Source organism: Diplotaxodon limnothrissa, linkage group LG17 (assembly GCF_057381915.1).
Source record: "Diplotaxodon limnothrissa isolate DT_005_m linkage group LG17, D_limnothrissa_male_GT1.1, whole genome shotgun sequence".
NCBI classification, from domain to species: Eukaryota; Metazoa; Chordata; class Actinopteri; order Cichliformes; family Cichlidae; genus Diplotaxodon; species Diplotaxodon limnothrissa.
This window is the reverse complement of record NC_140612.1, coordinates 24,991,828-25,010,338: the sequence shown is the minus strand read 5'-3', so window position 1 is coordinate 25,010,338 and position 18,511 is coordinate 24,991,828. Positions and strand designations below refer to the sequence as shown.

At 39.6% G+C, this 18,511-nt stretch overlaps 1 protein-coding gene across 2 annotated transcripts; it reads right to left on the bottom strand.

The window, feature by feature from the left end:
- Window positions 1-15,319: 15,319 nt before the first annotated feature.
- On the bottom strand, window positions 15,320-16,111 carry tnnt2c (troponin T2c, cardiac). 2 transcript variants are annotated; one of them, XM_085375315.1, is made up of 2 exons: window positions 16,070-16,111; window positions 15,320-16,027 (listed from the first exon to the last, which is right to left on the bottom strand). In XM_085375315.1, exons 1-2 carry the CDS (start codon window positions 16,109-16,111, stop codon window positions 15,320-15,322), a joined length of 750 nt encoding a protein of 249 aa, XP_085231441.1. The 2 variants fall into 2 exon arrangements, with proteins under 2 accessions (XP_085231441.1, XP_085231440.1); XM_085375314.1 differs by having other exon boundaries at window positions 15,320-16,111.
- Window positions 16,112-18,511: the final 2,400 nt, after the last annotated feature.

Sequence of the window (18,511 nt, the reverse complement as noted above, 5' to 3'; positions counted from 1 at the left end):
AAGAGCTGAAACTCACAGAACCATGTAGCCAGACAAACAGACAATCCAACACAGAACAGAGGAAGACGGAGGACTTAAACACACAGAAGGGTAATGAGAGGATGGGGAACAGGTGGGAACACAGCTGGGACAAATCAGACCTAACAAGACAAGGGGAAGCAAAAGTAGACACGCTGCAAACAGGACAGGGACTTTCACAATAAAACAGGAAACAGCATGGAACGTAGACATGACAACACGAACGTGACAATTAGAATGTGGAACACGCAGACATGAAATACCTGAGGAGACATGGAAAATGGGAAGAGACTAAAGCACTGACATAACAGAAAGAAAAACACAGTGGACAAGACAGGCTATACAGAGGACAGGAAAAGAGTCATAAATCACAGAGACATGGATTAAACTAAAACCTGGAATAAAACTCAACTGAAATAATACCACAAGAACCTAATATTATGGCAATGTAACATAAAAAAAAATCAAAAATACAAAATAAACTCAAAACGTGACAGCTTCAGTTTAAGAATTTTTAAAGAAATTAATCCCAGCGAGCACACCGCCTGAGAAGGAACTAAACACTTTCTCTCCAATGAGATCATCTCTCCTGCTCTGCTCATATCTGATACCCTTTGGCGCTGACTCCTATTATGCTATCTGTTACAGAATTAGTCTGGGAATGGTAACAAAGACATTGTGAGAAGCCACAAAAGAGACTCTAACAGGTGTGCGGCGGTACTATCATCAGCACTGCTACAGTGGCAGGAAGATGAGGTAATAACAGGTTAGGAGCAGAAGGTTCTGTGCGATCAGGCTGCTCCAGCTGCTCTGCTGATTTACATCGTGAGCAGAGGTGGAGGAGTCAGCATGAATCACCCGACGGAGGACACAGCGGAGGACGTGATCTTGAATCTAAATGCAGCTGTTTATCAAATGCCGCTCATTCCATCACAGGTACGGCTCATGCGGCAGTACAGCAATTCATAACCAGAGACGCATCCAATGTCCACATCAAACAGATGGTACAGGGATACATTTGCCAGAAAAAGATGAATAACTAGAATTACTGCCATGTGGCTGTATGCCTCCGGCAGCCAATCAAGTTGCAGTTTATATCCATGCCTGTCTAGACTCACGTTATAAAAGTCTGCTGAACGTCTGTGAAGGAATTTAACTAGTGGGAGCTACGGGTTGGCATGATAACTGACAATAACCCAGATAAAAGGAAGTTGTGTCAAACATGCAAGTATTTTTGCATTTTTCTGCGTTATCGTTGCACTCTTCCAAACAATTAAGGGGTGTAACTTAGGTTACAAAGGTTGTCCCCTATCCCCACCAATGATGACATCTTGAAGGTTGGTCTTGAATGATTCGCTGGTTTCACGAGTCACTGGTAAGTTCAAAACAATAATCTGATGAGGAAACAAATGTTGTTAAATTCCATGCCACTTTCTACATAAAAGTATTGCCCAACTGTGTTGGTTAACACAGCTGTCTCTCCTGCAGTGCCGCCATCTGTTGGGACTGTAGCCCCAGTTAGTGGCAGGTGGTGTTTTAATATCTCAGAATCAATTGGTGATTTACATTATATATTAATAAAATAAGAATAAATTACTTTACGGACTAATATTTATGGTGCTGGCTGGTGAGGGCAGCACATTTGAATCTTAGTTGGCTAGTTGTGCACATAATGACCCAAGTGACAATCTTTTACTAACTCTAAGTAGGTTAAAGCTCCTAAAACTACCCAGCAGATGAAAGTAAAATGAGGGTGTACATGAAACAAAACAATGAGACAAAAGAAGCTAAACTAAGTACCTGACACTGACACCCCTCCAATTTCCTGAGGCAGATTTTGCAGAGCTTTAAAATGAGGTTTCCTTGTCTTAGCGACCAAAGTTGCCAGGAACACAGCATCAAGCCCCTGATGCCAAAAGAAATGTTGCTCTTAACGGTGGCATTTTGCAAAGCAGGATTATGTGACACCTCAGCATGAGAACGCACTGGTTTGTTGTCTCCTGCCTACACCTGCCAACCATACTTTGTCACCTCACCGATGCTGGCTTAGCCTCCCAGTCCCAGATTTTCTCAACAGCTTCAAAGATCAAACTGTATTATTGTCCTTGATGAGTCTCTCAAGACATCACAATTACAATGACATGAGGAGAAGATGACTTTTGACCTGGTCCAACATTTGTATCAAATTTGAATACATTTTCTCAAGGTATTCAAGAGAACAGGATGCAGGTACGGATGGAATACCTGAAAACATAATGAATCCACCCACGGTTTGTGCCAGCGCTACACCTACACTAGCTATTACTGCAAGCAGACAAACACAATAATGTCTGCAGGGATGGTGTTTGGTATGCTTCCTCTTGCTCAGAGTTTGCAGATTGCATAACTCCCAATAAACCACAATTAGGAATAATTGACAATGTCATAATACTTAATGCAAAAAAATCAAGTAGAGCCCTGAAGCTTTTTGGATCTTACTAAAGAAAAGCAAATGTAAAACGGATGTGGTTGTCATGTTGATGTTAAAGCAGTCATGAGCCAAAATAAACCAATCTTTCAATTGTGAGTCAGTGTCTCTGCTAACACTGACGAGTCGATGTGTGACTTCGGTATTATATCATGAATGAACAACCAGCTCCTACAATCCAGCGGTGAGTCACAGTTTTGACCCATGTCCTTATAAATGTGCTCGTGGGAGTTGCCACCAGGAGCTGTTAAGTAACAACATGGGTTTATATCATTAGTGTTTCATCACAATACATGCGGACAGAAGTAGGACGCACAGAAGGGCACATAATACCACCACACTTTCAGTTCCCACACTTTCATTCTGTCATGTTGTGCAAGCAGGGATCTAAATGTAGACTCTCAGGTAGGCAGACGGAACAAATACTTGACCTTTATTTCGTCCACAAAGTTAATAACAAAATCCAACACTGGCTGGTGCAAAGCAGGGATAGTTAACAGAAGCAACTAGCCAGCAAAACACAAGGCAGGATAAAAGATGTCACCACAAAAGATGAGGAGAGAAGTGAGACTATAAATACACAAAGGCTCATGAGGCTGATTAGGAGAACGTGTAACAGGTGGGTAAACAAACAGGAGTGAACAATCAAGGGACGACAAAAAAAGGAAGTAAAACTAAATACACACAAGGGAGAAAAGACTACCAAAATAAAACAGAAAGTCATTTAGAAAAACACACAACACAGAAACACAGAGGAAGCAGGATTTTCAATTCAAGCAATAAAATATAAACCAAAGTCAAACAATGAACAGAAACTACATTTCTAAAGTAAAACCAGAAAATGAAACCAGCCAGGACATTATCTGTTGCAGAAAAAAACACTCAAAACACCAAAAACAAAGATCTAACTCTGGCTCCATGATGCTGTGAACATGATTGGTGTCATAAAAAATGAAGAAGAACATGATCCGGGAGGATCAACTTTCTTGTAAAGTTTGGTAAGCAGTATTAAGCTTTTAGGGTGTTTTCTGCTTGATGGAAAGCTTGCACTAAAGTACTGAAGCTTTAAAAGAAGGGTATCTTGCCATGATGTCATAAAAACAACTGAACTCAGCATGGAACGCCTCAAAACATCTTTTTAACACGGCCATGCCTCTGGTAATGCATATTACAGGACATTATGTTATTCTCTACCAGCCATGGTAAAGCTAAACTCATGAGCTGTTGTGAGTCTGTGAATTGTAGGCTCTGTTTTCTGTTCTTAGCTAACAGGAGTGACACCTGCTGTGCTTTTCTGCTGCCGTAGCGCATTTGCTTCAACATGGTGTACCTTCACAGATGCTATTCTTCATACCTTAGTAGTAAAAAGTGGGTATTTGAGTTGCTTTTGGCTTCCTATCAGCTCAAATAAGTCCCCATTCTGATGCTCAGTTTGAACTTCAGCAGATCACCTACACTAGGTCAAGATGCCTAAATACACTGAGTTGCTACCATGTGATTGGCTAATTAGATATTTGGCTTAAGAAGCAGTTGAATAGCTTTCCCTAATAAAGTGGGCAGTGAGTGGATATATGTATATTACATTTAGTCTTTAAAAGAGTACTTCAAATGTGATGACCCCATATGAGCATGCGCTTTGGCAACCGTAGGAAGGAAAAACTCCCTTTTAACAGGAAGAAACCTTTGGCAGAACCAGGCTCAGTCTTCAGGAGAAAGACAAACTGTGTTAATTATTAACTATTTTCAGTGGACATGTTAAGCTCAAGAGGAGGTAGAAAGACAAGAAAAGACCAAACAAACATGGTAAAAACCAAGGGTTTTTGATATTTCTCTTTGGCAAACACACAGGGCCTGCCAGACTCTGTGGCTGCACCCTGGCAGCCATGTTGAAAAGAGTCAGAGATTAAAAAAACCCAATAAGTGAATGCAAAGAGGTGTGTAAACACACAGTGAGTAAAAAAGAGACACTCAGTGCATCATGGGAAGCTCCCAGCAGCCTAGATCTACTGCAAATAGGTACAGACACAGCAGAAGGTATATTTAATAAAACCTTCAGTTAAACTAAAGGCAGTAGTAAAAACAAGAAAGGACTACAACAGAGGAAAAAAGAGGAAGGACAAAAGCACAAATCTCAAAGGATATGGACAGTCTTATAAAAGCAAACAGTGAGAACAGAATATATATATATATATATATATATATATATATATATATATATATATATATATATATATATATATATATATATATATATATATATATATATATTTACAGGTGACTGACAGCGGGGACATCTGGGAACAACACTCTACGAACAAGGTATAAAAACATGTAAGTGCTACACGGGTTGTTAACAGTAAAGTCAGTTTTAAGTGATGAAACCCTCTCATTATTGGCTTATATTCTATGTCATAGGAAGGTGTTTATTTACAGCAGAGCTTTTAGCCTGTGAGTGTAATAGTTATTGAGTAAAACAGCCGTTTATGTTAATCAACTCTAAAAGGGCTCTTTCATTAGAATTCTTGAGAGCCAACACATTTCTGAACAACTAAACAACCCGTAATTACTGAGAACATCATCAGTGCTCTTCAGAGACATACAGTCACAGAAATTGTCATAAAATAGAAAAATATGTTTAATTGGATATCAGCAGTGATCAGAACACAAACAGTTACATGATAGCTGAGCCTCTCTCTCTGAGCAATTAAGGCTCCACTCTTATTATTCCCTTAAGAGCTCTACCAGAGACAGACCCTAAAGCCATATACTTATGAACTCACTGTGCAATGAAGTGCTGATAGGATGCATGGTGACATCAAATCTTTACTTGGCCAGAGGGATACAGCCGCTCGAAAACTTGTAGGATGCTGAGGAGGTACGGAGATTAATGCCCTGTCGGATAGGCTAAATCTCCTTTATACCTCTGGCTGCTACTAACTCCCACCTCAATTTGGAGGAGGCTGGAGATAAGCCCAAACCGCACTGTCTCCAGGGCAGGCTAATTTATCCACAGGCTAAAGGCATCCGGAGACCTGGAACTTGAGCAGCCAGTTCCCCTCTGGTACTCTGTTTGTGTGTGTGTGTGTGTGCTTATAACAGAATACTGAAGTGTGTTTTACCAAAAATGTAACAAAAAAACCCCAACATCAACCTTTATGACCTGCACTGTTTTCTTTAAGTATGCCTAGCATGTGAAACTGCCCATGATTTTGTGAGGTGTAGGTGAGATAAGTATGCAATTCTCTGCCTAATTAATAATAGACCAACCACTAAATCAACCAGAAAACTGAGGTGATTAAGGGGCTAATTTAAGTCGACCCAGTGGATAGAACTATTCAGAAGTTAAAGTAATAGTATCAAACTATACAAATACACTATTAAACGTAGTGCTGCATTTGAAACCAAAAAGAAATATACAATAAAACAATGAATGTAATAAAGAAACCATGTTGGACTTGCATTAGGTGGGCATAAAAAGTCCACTTTATTGGGTACATCAGTTCAGCTGCTTGTTGATGCAAGTATCTAATCACCCAACCACACATAAGCAGTTCAGTTTAAGTATATACACACAATGAAGATGACGTGTTGAAGTTTAAATTGAGCATCAAAATAGGAAAGAAATGTGATTTAAAATTATACTGTGTAAAACTTTCAACCACTATATGTCAATAGATTGGAGACTGCAGTCAACTGAGTTCTGCTTTCTAACTCATAATCCTAGTTACAGTGGACACTGTAGGACAAACATGTTTTAGCCAGCTAAGAGAAATCATGAAATCGTTTTTTATAATGACTCATAAAAAACTCATAATGGCCACAGCTAGCCGACATGTTTCTACAACTGTCTGGACCGGGTCCAGATCTACCCCAGAGTTTTTCCCTCTGGAATTCTGTCAGTTCACTCTTTACCTCAGCTGTCAATGCCGAGCAAGAAGCGTCCACCATTATTAACTGTGTCTTGAAGAGGCTGTTAAATTTTGTGAAAGGAATGCGACGCTGGTGAATGAGTCAGAGTAGCTCACTTCTGTCTGATGATGGTGATGCTAACGTGAGTTGTTGAGGATATGCTAGACTTTTCTGTCAGTAAGACTGCTCTTCTTGCCACTGTTAGCGAGTGTTAACTGCTGTTAGCCTGTGTTAGCTGCTGTTAGCATGTGTTAGCTGCTGTTAGCCTGTGTTAATGAAACTGGCTTTGAAGTGGATTTAACTTTGTTTCATTCTTACAAGGTGAATGTAAGCTTATAACCAGCTGTTGTTTTGTGCCAGCTCACTGTTTGCTGTCATGAGATGGAAAACTTGCATGTCTAATTTCCTGACAATTAGTATTTGCAACAATGTTGGGACTAAATAAGCATGTTTATGCAAGTTTTCCTGTTTTAGCGCACTGAGGTTAGTTCCGAAGATGAGACTTGAGGTGAGGAAGAAGGGGATAACATTTTATCCAGATGCCAGTAGCATTGTCTCTTTGATTTGTGTTTTTGTTTCTTTGGTGAAGGGAGCCCTTATACATAGGTCTGAAGGTGCAGAGACAAATTTAAATGTCCTTCCATGAAGCGTGAATGCCTTTGGCTTTTCTTTTCCTCCACCTTTGGTCTTTTACATATGTGACTGATCTCTAGCCACATATGTAAAACGCGATTAGTCAGAAGGATGATGTCCTTCTCTGCTACTGTATTCACATATGGTGGTGGGGGAACATGGCAGCTTAACACAAACTGCAAACCTGCTCCTATGTATTTCAATGATTAAGTATAAGTGTATTCGAATGCATACATTTGTTAGAAGACATAATCCTTTTTTCTATTAAATAGCTTCAAAAACCCAGGTCCATCCCTTCATGACCACATTGTACCCATCTTCTGAAGATGTGTGTTATCCACCAGGGTAACACATCGCATACCAAGATGGACTCCACAGTCATCAGTTCTTAGTCCATTTGAGATGTAGTGGAATATCCCACATTTGTTGGCTACACACAAATCTGCAGCAATTGTGTGACGGTATCATGCCAGTATGAACCGAAATCTATGAGAATGTTTCCAGCACTTAGTTGAATCTGTGCCACGAAGAATCATTTGTGGCATTTCTGAGGGGAAAATGGGTTCATGCATGAAACTAGTGAGGTGTATCTAAGAAAGTGTCCGATGAGTGTACTACTGTATAGCTCTGTGTAAATAATCATTCTGTACATTCGATAATTTTTAACCCTACAACTGTTTACAACTTGCATAGTTCCCATTTCTGTATAGCTGTATATCTCAGATTTCTGTAAAGTTATTTATTTCATATTCTGGATAGTTTTTCATATTTAGATCCTGTTCATATCCTGTACATAGCTTGTACTCACTACAGCCTGTACATACTTATAGTTATAGAATATTCACAACATACTTCATACTGTGTACATTATAACATACCATAATAGACCCATTTCTGTAATATACTCACATATCTATATTATTGCTAATATATATTGTAATATATCTATATCACTAAAGCACTTCTGGATGGATGCAAACTGCATTTTGTTGCCCTGTACCTGTGCATGTGCAATGACAATAAAGTTGAATTCTATTCTATTCTATTCTATTCTAAATAGCAGTGTTTCCCCTTAGCTGACATATATAAGACAAGCAACTCTTTGCTAAGAAGTTCACTACATCTGCAAGTACTCACTGTACAGAACAAAGTAGTTTTTCCTTTACTGGTACATACAGTACATTTTACAGCAGTCAGCTGTAACAGTTGATCGCCAGAGAGCATAACATTATCTTGTTATAAAACCATGCTCTCCTGGGAAGCCGTGGGTACTAGTATTCATGTGGTTGTTTGACTTTGACATTCATCTTAACACTGATACTAAAGCACAAACAGTGGCCTTGCTAAGTAGGAAGAAATGGTTCAAACATCAAGTCCTCAAGAAACACAATAAAGACAAATGTTTTTTCCCCTTTGGCTTCAGCTTATGAAACATAGCTGTGACGTATGCGACACACACACACACACACACACACACACACACACACACACACACACACACACACACACCGTTTTTGCTCACAATCACGTTTTATTTATAATAACAATGCGCCGTGACAGCTCGTCCCGGTCCAGCCCGCCTCCTGCTCGACTCTGCCGTCACTATATAGACACACAGAAGGAAAACACTCATGACACAATCGCCACCACCTGTGGCTCACCTGCCTATCGGTACCACCCCCCTGAGCTCACCGCTCCACCCCTCCCCTGCAGCTACGCCAGGGACCACACCTCAGCCACAATAGCTATTCTCTATTTGCATCTGTTTTATGTGTTTGAATACTAAAATTATACATACACTGGTACATTAACTCTAGACTTCTTGAGCAAATGTAGATAATGCAAAAAGATGCTGTAGTTTGGTTTGTGGCCTGCATCGGGGTCCTATTACACCCAACATCTTAAATAAGAAAGAGCAGAAAAAATAGAAAACAACCAGTCATATTCACCCACATACATACACACCAATGAGGCATCAATAAGACATGTGAGCATGTGGTTTCAAATCAGTCATTATCACTGGCTACAGGGCATAACCAAAAACCCTGTGTGTCACAATAATTGGTCAATAAACTCTCTAAATTGCACCTCCTTGCTTCCTCTGTCCTTCTGCCTGTGACCTGGAATTCAGTCCCAATATGACATGCTGAAGGATGTATCAACAGAGGAGAGGAGAGATGACCATGGATGGACAGGTGTAGTTTCTCTGAGGGTGTTTTACCTACCGCATGTAAAAGAAGTGTGGCACACTTGACTGTACATGGGTCTTTATTCACACGCTTGTCACATTTTGCCACATTATGAATATAATGAAAAATGCCCCTAAATATAAAGAAGTCAAGAACGCTGTTGCATCTAAGATCATAAACATCTCAGAGCAGCAGAAGGCTATAAGAAAACAATTTATGATCCAGCTGTAACACGCGTCACATTTAATTGACATCACTTAAAATTAGGCTACAAAGCAAGGACGTCTCATTTCATTAAATACCCATTACCTCGCCTTCTCTCGCCTCAAGTGGGAAGGACTAACACATGAGGAGAACAACCGAGGATCTACAAACTGTGGAAGTGCTGTTTCTGGTGGTGTTTACGTATAGCCTCGTGCAGTGTCACCCATATCTGTTTTCCATAAAAACGTTAAAGATGTAAATAAAAGGTGAAGGTATTTTTAATTAAGGAAAACAAAAATGCTAGGAGAAAATTAATAAATAAAAAAGATTAAATATAATACATTAATATTGTATTTTTACCCTTTCTACCATATCATAAACCAACGTTCCTCTTTCTTCTCACTGCATGTAACAAGATACACGTCAAAGTAACAAAAACTTTCAAAACACAGTAAAAACAGATGACTTTTATTGCATGAAAGACTCTAAAATTGTCTTTTTATCTTTTGTGGTGTTTACCAAGAGGCATAATTTAATACTCATTAACAAGTTACAGTAATGACGAGCCACTACATTACACAGGCTTTATGGCAGCATTACTGCAGACACTGCTGGGCTAAATGCAGAAGCACAAAGACATTATGACTGCATTTAAGAAAGTATTCCCATTAATATATTTTTATGTCACTATTATAAAGAAAAATTAACTAAAGGCAATGTCTACTAATGTCCTTTGTTAAAAAGATGAAAAAAATATTCTTTAATGTGTAAATAAAGTAAAAAAATACTATACTATATACTATAGTAACAAGCTTTTCTTTATCTTTTCTAATAAACTAGACCAATAAACTCAGAAACACACTGAAATATTAGCTTGACGAGCAACAGACTTGTAAATACTGATGACTGGGTGCGTGAATGTTTTGTCGCTTTACTTTTTATGCGGTACTTTCATGATCTAAGCAATTGATTTAAAAGAATTGTGTATTTGTTGAAAGAAACAATGTCCGATAAGAAACTGGGTCATTTCCACACATAGTGTAAGTACAGAAATCTTCACAAAAACCCGAGTAATCACTGATGCCAACATGTTGCTGCTTAACAGTATAGAAGTAAGCATTTGCTCTGTTTTTAATCCCTTAGATATTGCAATATAAGAAAAAGAAGCGCAACAGCACATCTCAGTTTTTTCTGCTGCTGTACTAACTGAATGAAATCTGTCAGCACAAAGTGTCCTGTCATTGCAAAACAGGAAGTTTTTGTTAAGTCACAGAAAATGTCCTTTTTTCTTGTTTGTTTTAATTGTGGCCCAGTTGTAAAAGAAATACAATTTCTAGAGTAGATAATGAAGAATCAGCTTGTCTATCATTTATTTGTAATCTATAACTTAATTATCTTGTTGTAGTATGAATGGTTGTAGAGGAGCTCTTAAAGAGGTCTTTGCATTAAAAGTCCAAAACGTGTGTCCTCTTTCACATCTTCCAAAACTATCCAGTGGGCCAGATTGGTGTCTGATTCTGGCCCCCAGGCCTTATGTTTGACATCCCTGATCTAATGGGACACAAATAGTATGCAACATGCGTACTATTTAGTAATATTTTAGTAATACAGTAATATTTTGTATTAAAAAAACAAGCTAAATTTTCCAACAGAGAATCTTTATGCTACTAAATAATTTAAATTGAGTGATCAGTGCTGCAGGTAAAAGCGATTCTTGTGTACTGTGCTCAGATCAGAATGAAACCTCCAGCTAATAAAGTGAGCTAATAAAATGCCTAAACTTCTGAAATGGCTAAATCAGGTAAATGCTGCAAAATATTGCTTTTGTTGGTCAGACTCCAGTTAGTGTGTAAAGTGCGCATTATAACCACATAGAGGTACAAGAATATACTGTATGCTACCGGAGCCCAGATAATATTGGATTTTTGGATTTCCAGGCAGTTAATTCAAATACAGCCATGATTGCCAATATTGGCTATCTGGTATCATTCAGCTACACATACATCATATTACATGTCTTTCCATTTTCTGTTTTATAGCCGCCAGGAAAACAAAAAAAATAATACTTATGGATGAACAGAAAAACATCAATGAGGAGTATTCAAAGCATTACTAAATAGTGTCACAGCAAACCAAAAAAAATATCACGTCTGATGACAGGGCTCTTAAACCGTCATCTCGAGCAATTTGCTTGCTAAAAATGTCTTTCATCTGTCAGTGATTTTTGACAAGTAAGAAAGCTTTGATGTCTTATTTCCTCAGACCATGACATGCAAAACAAAATAGCCCCAAATAAAACAAACCTACACCATATATTCTATTCTGACCACATAATAGGATTCTGGTCAGAATAGAATATGTGGCCCAGGAGCTGCCAATCATGCAGCATTTGCATTCTCCTCTTTTCTAAAAAGGTACTAATGAGCACAGAACAGCCCTCCCCCTGATGACCTTGCAGTTGCTGTGAACACACACACACACAGCCTTTTTGATATGAGTAGACATGTTTCAACTCCTTCCTTGCAAGCTTTCCTTCAAATCTAAAGGGAACTCAGGACTACAAAGCTGCCGCCATCAGGAAACGACTTGTTACCAACTTCAGCAGCAGAACTTCTGGGAACTTCTTGTTCCCTGGTGAGACACAGGTGTTTGATTGGTGCTCTGGTGCTTCCCGATGCTGTCAGGTCAGGCATTTGTCACAACACCATCAATATACGCACCATACCTTTAGCTGGTGTGTATGAAAGAGTAGGCATAGTGAGGCTGGAGGGGGGGTATAGAGACCTGATTGTGCAGACAGGTCCTCCCCGTGTCTATGGTAACCTGTGGGTATACCGCCATGTCTGGAAAACTTTAATGGCTTGTCAGCGCCATGACAGCAAAACAGCAGTAAGGCAATCTAAGCCTGAATGACAATCAAAAGCCACAGGGGGTGAGAAATTTCCCCACAGCTTGGTCTAATGATAATTTATGTTGCACTGCAGTTAACTGTTGGTAAAGAGGATGTTTTCCATGCTGGACAATCAGAAAGCTGGTTTACACAGAAGCAAATAGATACAGAAAAAAGTCTGAATCTACAAATCATCTGCTATCATTTATCTGCATTTCACTTTACCTCACTTCCTTTAAACTACACCGAAGGAATAAGTGCAAACAATAAAAGCTCGAAACTTTTAACGTTTGTGAATTTAATCAGGATCATGTATCGTAATTGCAAACCCTATACCTGCATAGCTACATAAAATGGAGCCATCGTACCATAATTATTGCCAATTATGTGCAATAATTCCACAGACTACATCGTCCAGTTGTGTGAGGTATATGATCTGAACATTTTATGCTTCTCTAAGATGTCTTCAATAAACCTGAATGCAACCAGGTAATTATTATAACCCTTTATGGTGCAGATGTGAACATTTTATGTAATGTCTCCTGGGTGTGTTTTTCACATTACCTTAACGCTTAAATGCTTCAAACTGGTTTTCTAGTGCCATCTAGTGGAATTACCATGTCACTGCTAAAAGCTCTGACAGTCATTTAACCTGTAACAGGACTGCAGTGGACACAAACTGGACTATAATGTTGCAAAGAGATCGCCACAATGTGACAGATAATAATTAAAGAGAAACGGGATGACAGTGGGCATCAATCTTCTAGTCAATACAAAATAACATATGTTACTAAATCTGGATTTGTACAGCACTTTTTGTAACAGAAATTGAAGGGAAGTGTACACGTCCCAGCATTCAAACACAGATTCAAATAAAAGGTCTTACACTCATTCCTTCATGCATTCTTTCATTAACACCTTAGATGTGTGTTATAGCCCCCAAAATGGGTGAAAGATTAAGGAAAAGTAAATAAGCCACCGATCCAGCCGACCTAACGGGTTCAGGAAGGCTGCTTCAAAGTTCAAAAGCCACAACCTCAAAAGTTGTTGCCTCTGAATTTAAAATAAGAGCATGGAGTAGTTTAAACACTCTATTCAGTTTATCTTGGAGACCCTCTGCTGTTACAAGGTCTCAGTAGCTCTGGTATATGTGCAGGACCTTGGCCATGTAGGGCTTTCTATGCTATTATTAAAAAAAACAAACTTAAATGAATTCTGAGTGTCTCTTGTCAAAAGAAGCTTGCTTTAATCCAATGAAACCCTTCATGGTCAAAAAAAGAAAACGTTTTATTTAAGAATCTGGTTGGATAATGGAGAAAACTGAAGACAAAAACATGATTATTTTTATTTTCTCAAAAAAAAAATGACCGACTGCACCTTTAAATACACAACTTACAAGGTTAAGTCATTGAACTTTTTAGCACTGAGCATTTTATTGGAATGAGCTAAAAGAAAGCTCTTTGCTCGTATTCTACTGGAACATTTGAAAAGTTAGATATGATGCGTCTGTGTGCGCTGCATCGTCTTCTTTGTTGGTTATTTCTTTCCTGGTTACTTCCTGTTGTATTTTGAAGGTTTGAAGGTTGGCTTTCTTATGTCTCATATTATGTCTCATATTTTGGTTTTGTTCCTTTCCCTGCTTTGCACTTGTCTGTGTGATGAACATATAGTCAGGTCAGCTGTTTGTGCTTCCGCTGCTCTTTTGTTTGTCTTTTTTATTTTAAGAGGTCATATTTTCCTCCCTCTGCTGCTCACATTTGGCTTCACTCTCCGGTGGATCATCAGTTTTCTTGCTTGTCTACTTTAAAACTGTAATCAGTCTCAATGATACAACCTGATAAAGTCACATATTTGATGGGAATTATATGAGTAAAATCCTATGCTATCTTTTTCTTGTGACCTGTCATTTTGACTTGAATCATTAAATAAAGACGTGTTTAGGAAACAGAAAAAAATAGTCTAACAGCCAATCATTATTCCATGTGGATTTGTACAAATACACTTATTTTATATTTATATTATTTATATCACAGGGCGATCGTGGCTCAAGAGTTGGGAGTTCCCCTTGTAATCGGAAGGTTGCCGGTTCGAGCCCCGGCTTGGACAGTCTTGGTCGTTGTGTCCTTGGGCAAGACACTTCACCCGTTGCCTACTGGTGGTGGTCAGAGGGCCCGGTGGCGCCAGTGTCCGGCAGCCTCGCCTCTGTCAGTGCGCCCCAGGGTGGCTGTGGCTACAATGTAGCTTGCCATCACCAGTGTGTGAATGTGTGTGTGAATGGGTGGATGACTGGATATGTAAAGCGCTTTGGGGTCCTTAGGGACTAGTAAAGCGCTATATAAATACAGGCCATTTACCATTTACTTCATTATGTGATTTCAGCTGATACAGGAGCACGCTTTAAATAACTGACACTGTGATTTACACCCATGATCATAAAGAAGAATTTGTTACTTGTACATTAAAACAATTTTCTGTACTTTTTAAGATCATCAAACCTAAAACTGCTATCAGTCAACATTTAGTGGCCTTTTTGCTCTAAGTGCTGCAGGAGCTTCAGAGACTAAATTAGCTACATAAAACTCAGCTGTGCAGCACCTGTTTGACTTTACAGCTATCATCCACCACCTAACCAGTGCCACTTTTGCCCATTTTTCTTGTATTGTGACAAGAAAAACTTTCTTTTCTTATAATAAAAGGTATAGTTTTCTGAGGGGAAGATTCAACACTATTCGATGACTTTTTACAGCTTCACTTGTGAAAAATGAAACACGAGACATCCTCTTGTGGCGTCGTAAAATAAAACCACCACGCATTCATATTGAGTTAAATCAGACAAATTAACTTCTTCAATCTCAATAGAACATTCACAGATATCATTCAACCTTAACTTTATTTTGCTTGAATCATTGCAGTCCAACTCAATCTACGCACAGCTGCTTGGATAGCTTTTATCATACAATTTGGTGACCAAATAGTCCAGCAGGAACGTGGTGCGCTTCCACAAGGTGCTTACTTCCAAGCGCCAGACTTGCCCTTGGCCCCACGGGAGGTCTTCGATGTTTTCGACCACCTCTGATGGTCGTTGACACGATTTCGTAGCACGTGGATGTCGTACTTCTGCCTCTTGAGCTTTTCTGCCAGCTCAAACTTCTCGGCGTGCAGCTGGTGGAGCCACTGCCAGAGCTCCTGTGCCTTCTCCACCAACTTCTCCTGGCTCAGGTGGTCGATGTTGAGCGGCTTCCTGCGCTCCATCAGGGCCTTCTTCTTCTCCTCACGAGCTGTTAGCTTCTTGCCCTTCTTCTGGTCCACCTTCTGCAGGTAGCCACCGAATGACTTGTTGGAGAAAGCCATCTTTTTCTTGGCTTCCTCCTCAGCCCGCAGTTTGGCTGCCTCCTCTTCGCGCCTTGCTTTTTCCTCGGCAACCCGCGTCTGGCGCTCACGCTCCTGCTCTGCACGAACACGCTGTTGTTCGGCCCTGTCAGCGCGGCGGCGTTCAATGCGGTTACGTAGCGCCATCAGTTCTTCTTCCTCTTTCTGACGGCTGGTGAAATGCAGCTCAATCAGTGTCTGGAGGTCATTGTAATCTTTCTCCAGCCTCTTGCGATGCAGATCATCAAAATCCACCTTTTCTCCATCTGGGATCTTTGGAGGAGCCATATTAGGCACATAAGTTGCTTTAGGTCGAGGTCTGGTCTCTCCTTCATGCTCCGCTTGCCTCTGTTCGTTGTCATCCTCTTCCTCCTCGACCTCTTCTTCCACCTCCTCCTCGTATTCCTCCACAATTTCCTCTGTGTCTGACATGATGGTGTCTCAGAGAAAGCAGTGTGAGCACCAAGACCAGCTGGTGTCTGGAGATAGTTGGAGTCCTGGGTGAGCATGTTGGGAGTTTTTAAAGGTTTGGTTACCATGTGACCACCGTCTCCTGGGTGTGGGTCAGCAGCAGGGCAGATTCTGAGACAGATGGAATAATCTATTTTCTCCTTCACCAAGTCCTCACAGCCACACACCCACCCATTTATCCCCTGCAGACCCCCCTACTGCCTTCTCTGACCCTGCACAGCTCCTCATTCCTTTGTAAGGACAAGATGAGGGACTATTTTGGATACACAGCAGATGCATACACAGACACACTTGTGCTTTCCAGTCTCACAAAGCCAAAGGCACATATGTAAAGAACTACTGAGCCACTGGCACAGATTAAAGAAAGAAATGTGGAAGCAAATAAAAGATGATGACAGAATAATGTACCAAGAGTCTCTGCAAATATGACCCATCCCACTAGCTTTAGATATTTCACAGTGTACACAATTCAGGGAACTTACTCATGGATCACTGGAGTTTGAAACCACGTAGTGCTTAAGTCACTATGGGAATTTCTCTTACAAAGTGCTCCAGTGTGCTGCTTATATAGAGAAACCAGGGAAAAATAATAACAAGAGCAAGTGAGTACTCGTGAAGCATGCAAACATACCTACAAAAGGAACATATAAGAAGAAGAGCAGGCTCCTAACTACATATAGTAGCGTACATTACAAAAGAAACATCTTTAAGACATGAGGGAACAATAAAACATTTTGAAAGGATTTTCAATATAATTTCAAAGTCTAGCTATTAGATAATTTGCTTTATTTTAGGAGTCTTTAGTTTAAGAGTTTGGAGAGACAGATCACCTTCATGTCATAGAGTTATTGTTTACGTCTACTCACCATAGCATGAATATCAGCGTAATTTGAGGTTGAAATACTTTCTTTGAGTGAATGTACAGCAGATATAAATTTGTATTTATTTTAGATTTCTGCTCATTTACACAGGCTCAAAAATATATATGCATGCACCCCAACCAATACTTTGTTGATGTGCCGTTTAGTAAGTTGCATCTCGACCAGATTAACAAGCTTCTGCATTAATTCTGGTGGATATCTGACCGCGCTTCTTGGCAGAATTGGTAGTTTCCTCGCAAAGCCCTGCCTTTTAACTATATCCCACAAATTTTCAATAGGGTTGAAGGTGGGGCTTTAATAGTCGTTATGTTGGGATCATTGTCCTGATGGAAAACTGGGTTGAATTATTCTATCCCTTTTGAGTAATGTACGTGTTCCAGAACATGTCTTTGTCCTGCCTTCATCCACTCACCCCCAACCAGTTGCATGTGTCGTGATCATTCCACACTGGAATGATCAGTTGATTAAAAACAACTGTTTAAAGTCATAATTATAAGCCCCAAATTACCATGACATTCATACTTCATTCATACTCATACCACACAGGTCAAAACAAATAATCGTACTAAACTTTAAATAGTGTTATAATGTAAGTTTTCATTTCAGTTTCATATGGGAGTTTATGGCTACGTTCACACTGCAGGCGAAAGCGCATCAAATCCGATTTTTTTTTTTTTTACCCTATGCGACCCAAATCCGATCATGTTACGACAGTTTGAACAGCACAAATCTGACATTTTCAAATCCGACTCAGGCCACTTTCATATGTGGTACTGAATCCGATACATATCTGATGTTTTAGAAAGCGACTGCCGTTTGAATGGTAATGTCGCATTAAATCCGTCTTTTACATCCAGTGTAGATGTCAGTGAAACTGTTAGGAAGACAACGTTGGAGAAACGTGAACATTTTATTTGTACTGTATAATCTGCAGATTCTGACAGAAATCTGTAACTATCCTTTGAAGCAGCGCTCCTCTCTAAAACAGCAATAAGGATCATCATTAGGCCATATGTAAATAACAAAATAACTTAAAGCAAAATTGGGGAACGTAAAGTCCGAAACAACTCTTACAATTAAGGGCCATCAGTCAAACAACTGTTTGCTCTGGGTCTTAACGGAGCTTCTTTTGCGCATGCGGGCCCCTTTGAGGGTTCACACTAGAGCCCGTTTGCTGTCACATTTTGTTTGTAGTGTGAACAAGCAGACAAAAAAATCGGATTTGATCAAAAAATCGGAATTGAGCACTAAGACCTGCAGTGTGAACGTAGCCTAAGGGATTTGACTCGCCTTTAAAGACAGCCTCAAGTGGCCATTCGAGGAATTGCAGTCTTTTTGCCACTTCTGTGTTTACTTAATTTTTCATCTCCAGAGATTGAAGCATGATCTGTAATTTTATTAGCTTGAGCTTTTATATTTGTGTTGAAAATAAAATAAAATAAAGAACTTCTGCAGAAAGACAGACCCAACAAACAGCCTT

Coding starts and splice junctions, on each gene's coding strand:
- tnnt2c (XM_085375314.1), bottom strand. CDS start 16,111: ATGTCAGACACAGAGGAAATTGTGGAGGAATACGAGGAGGAGGTGGAA.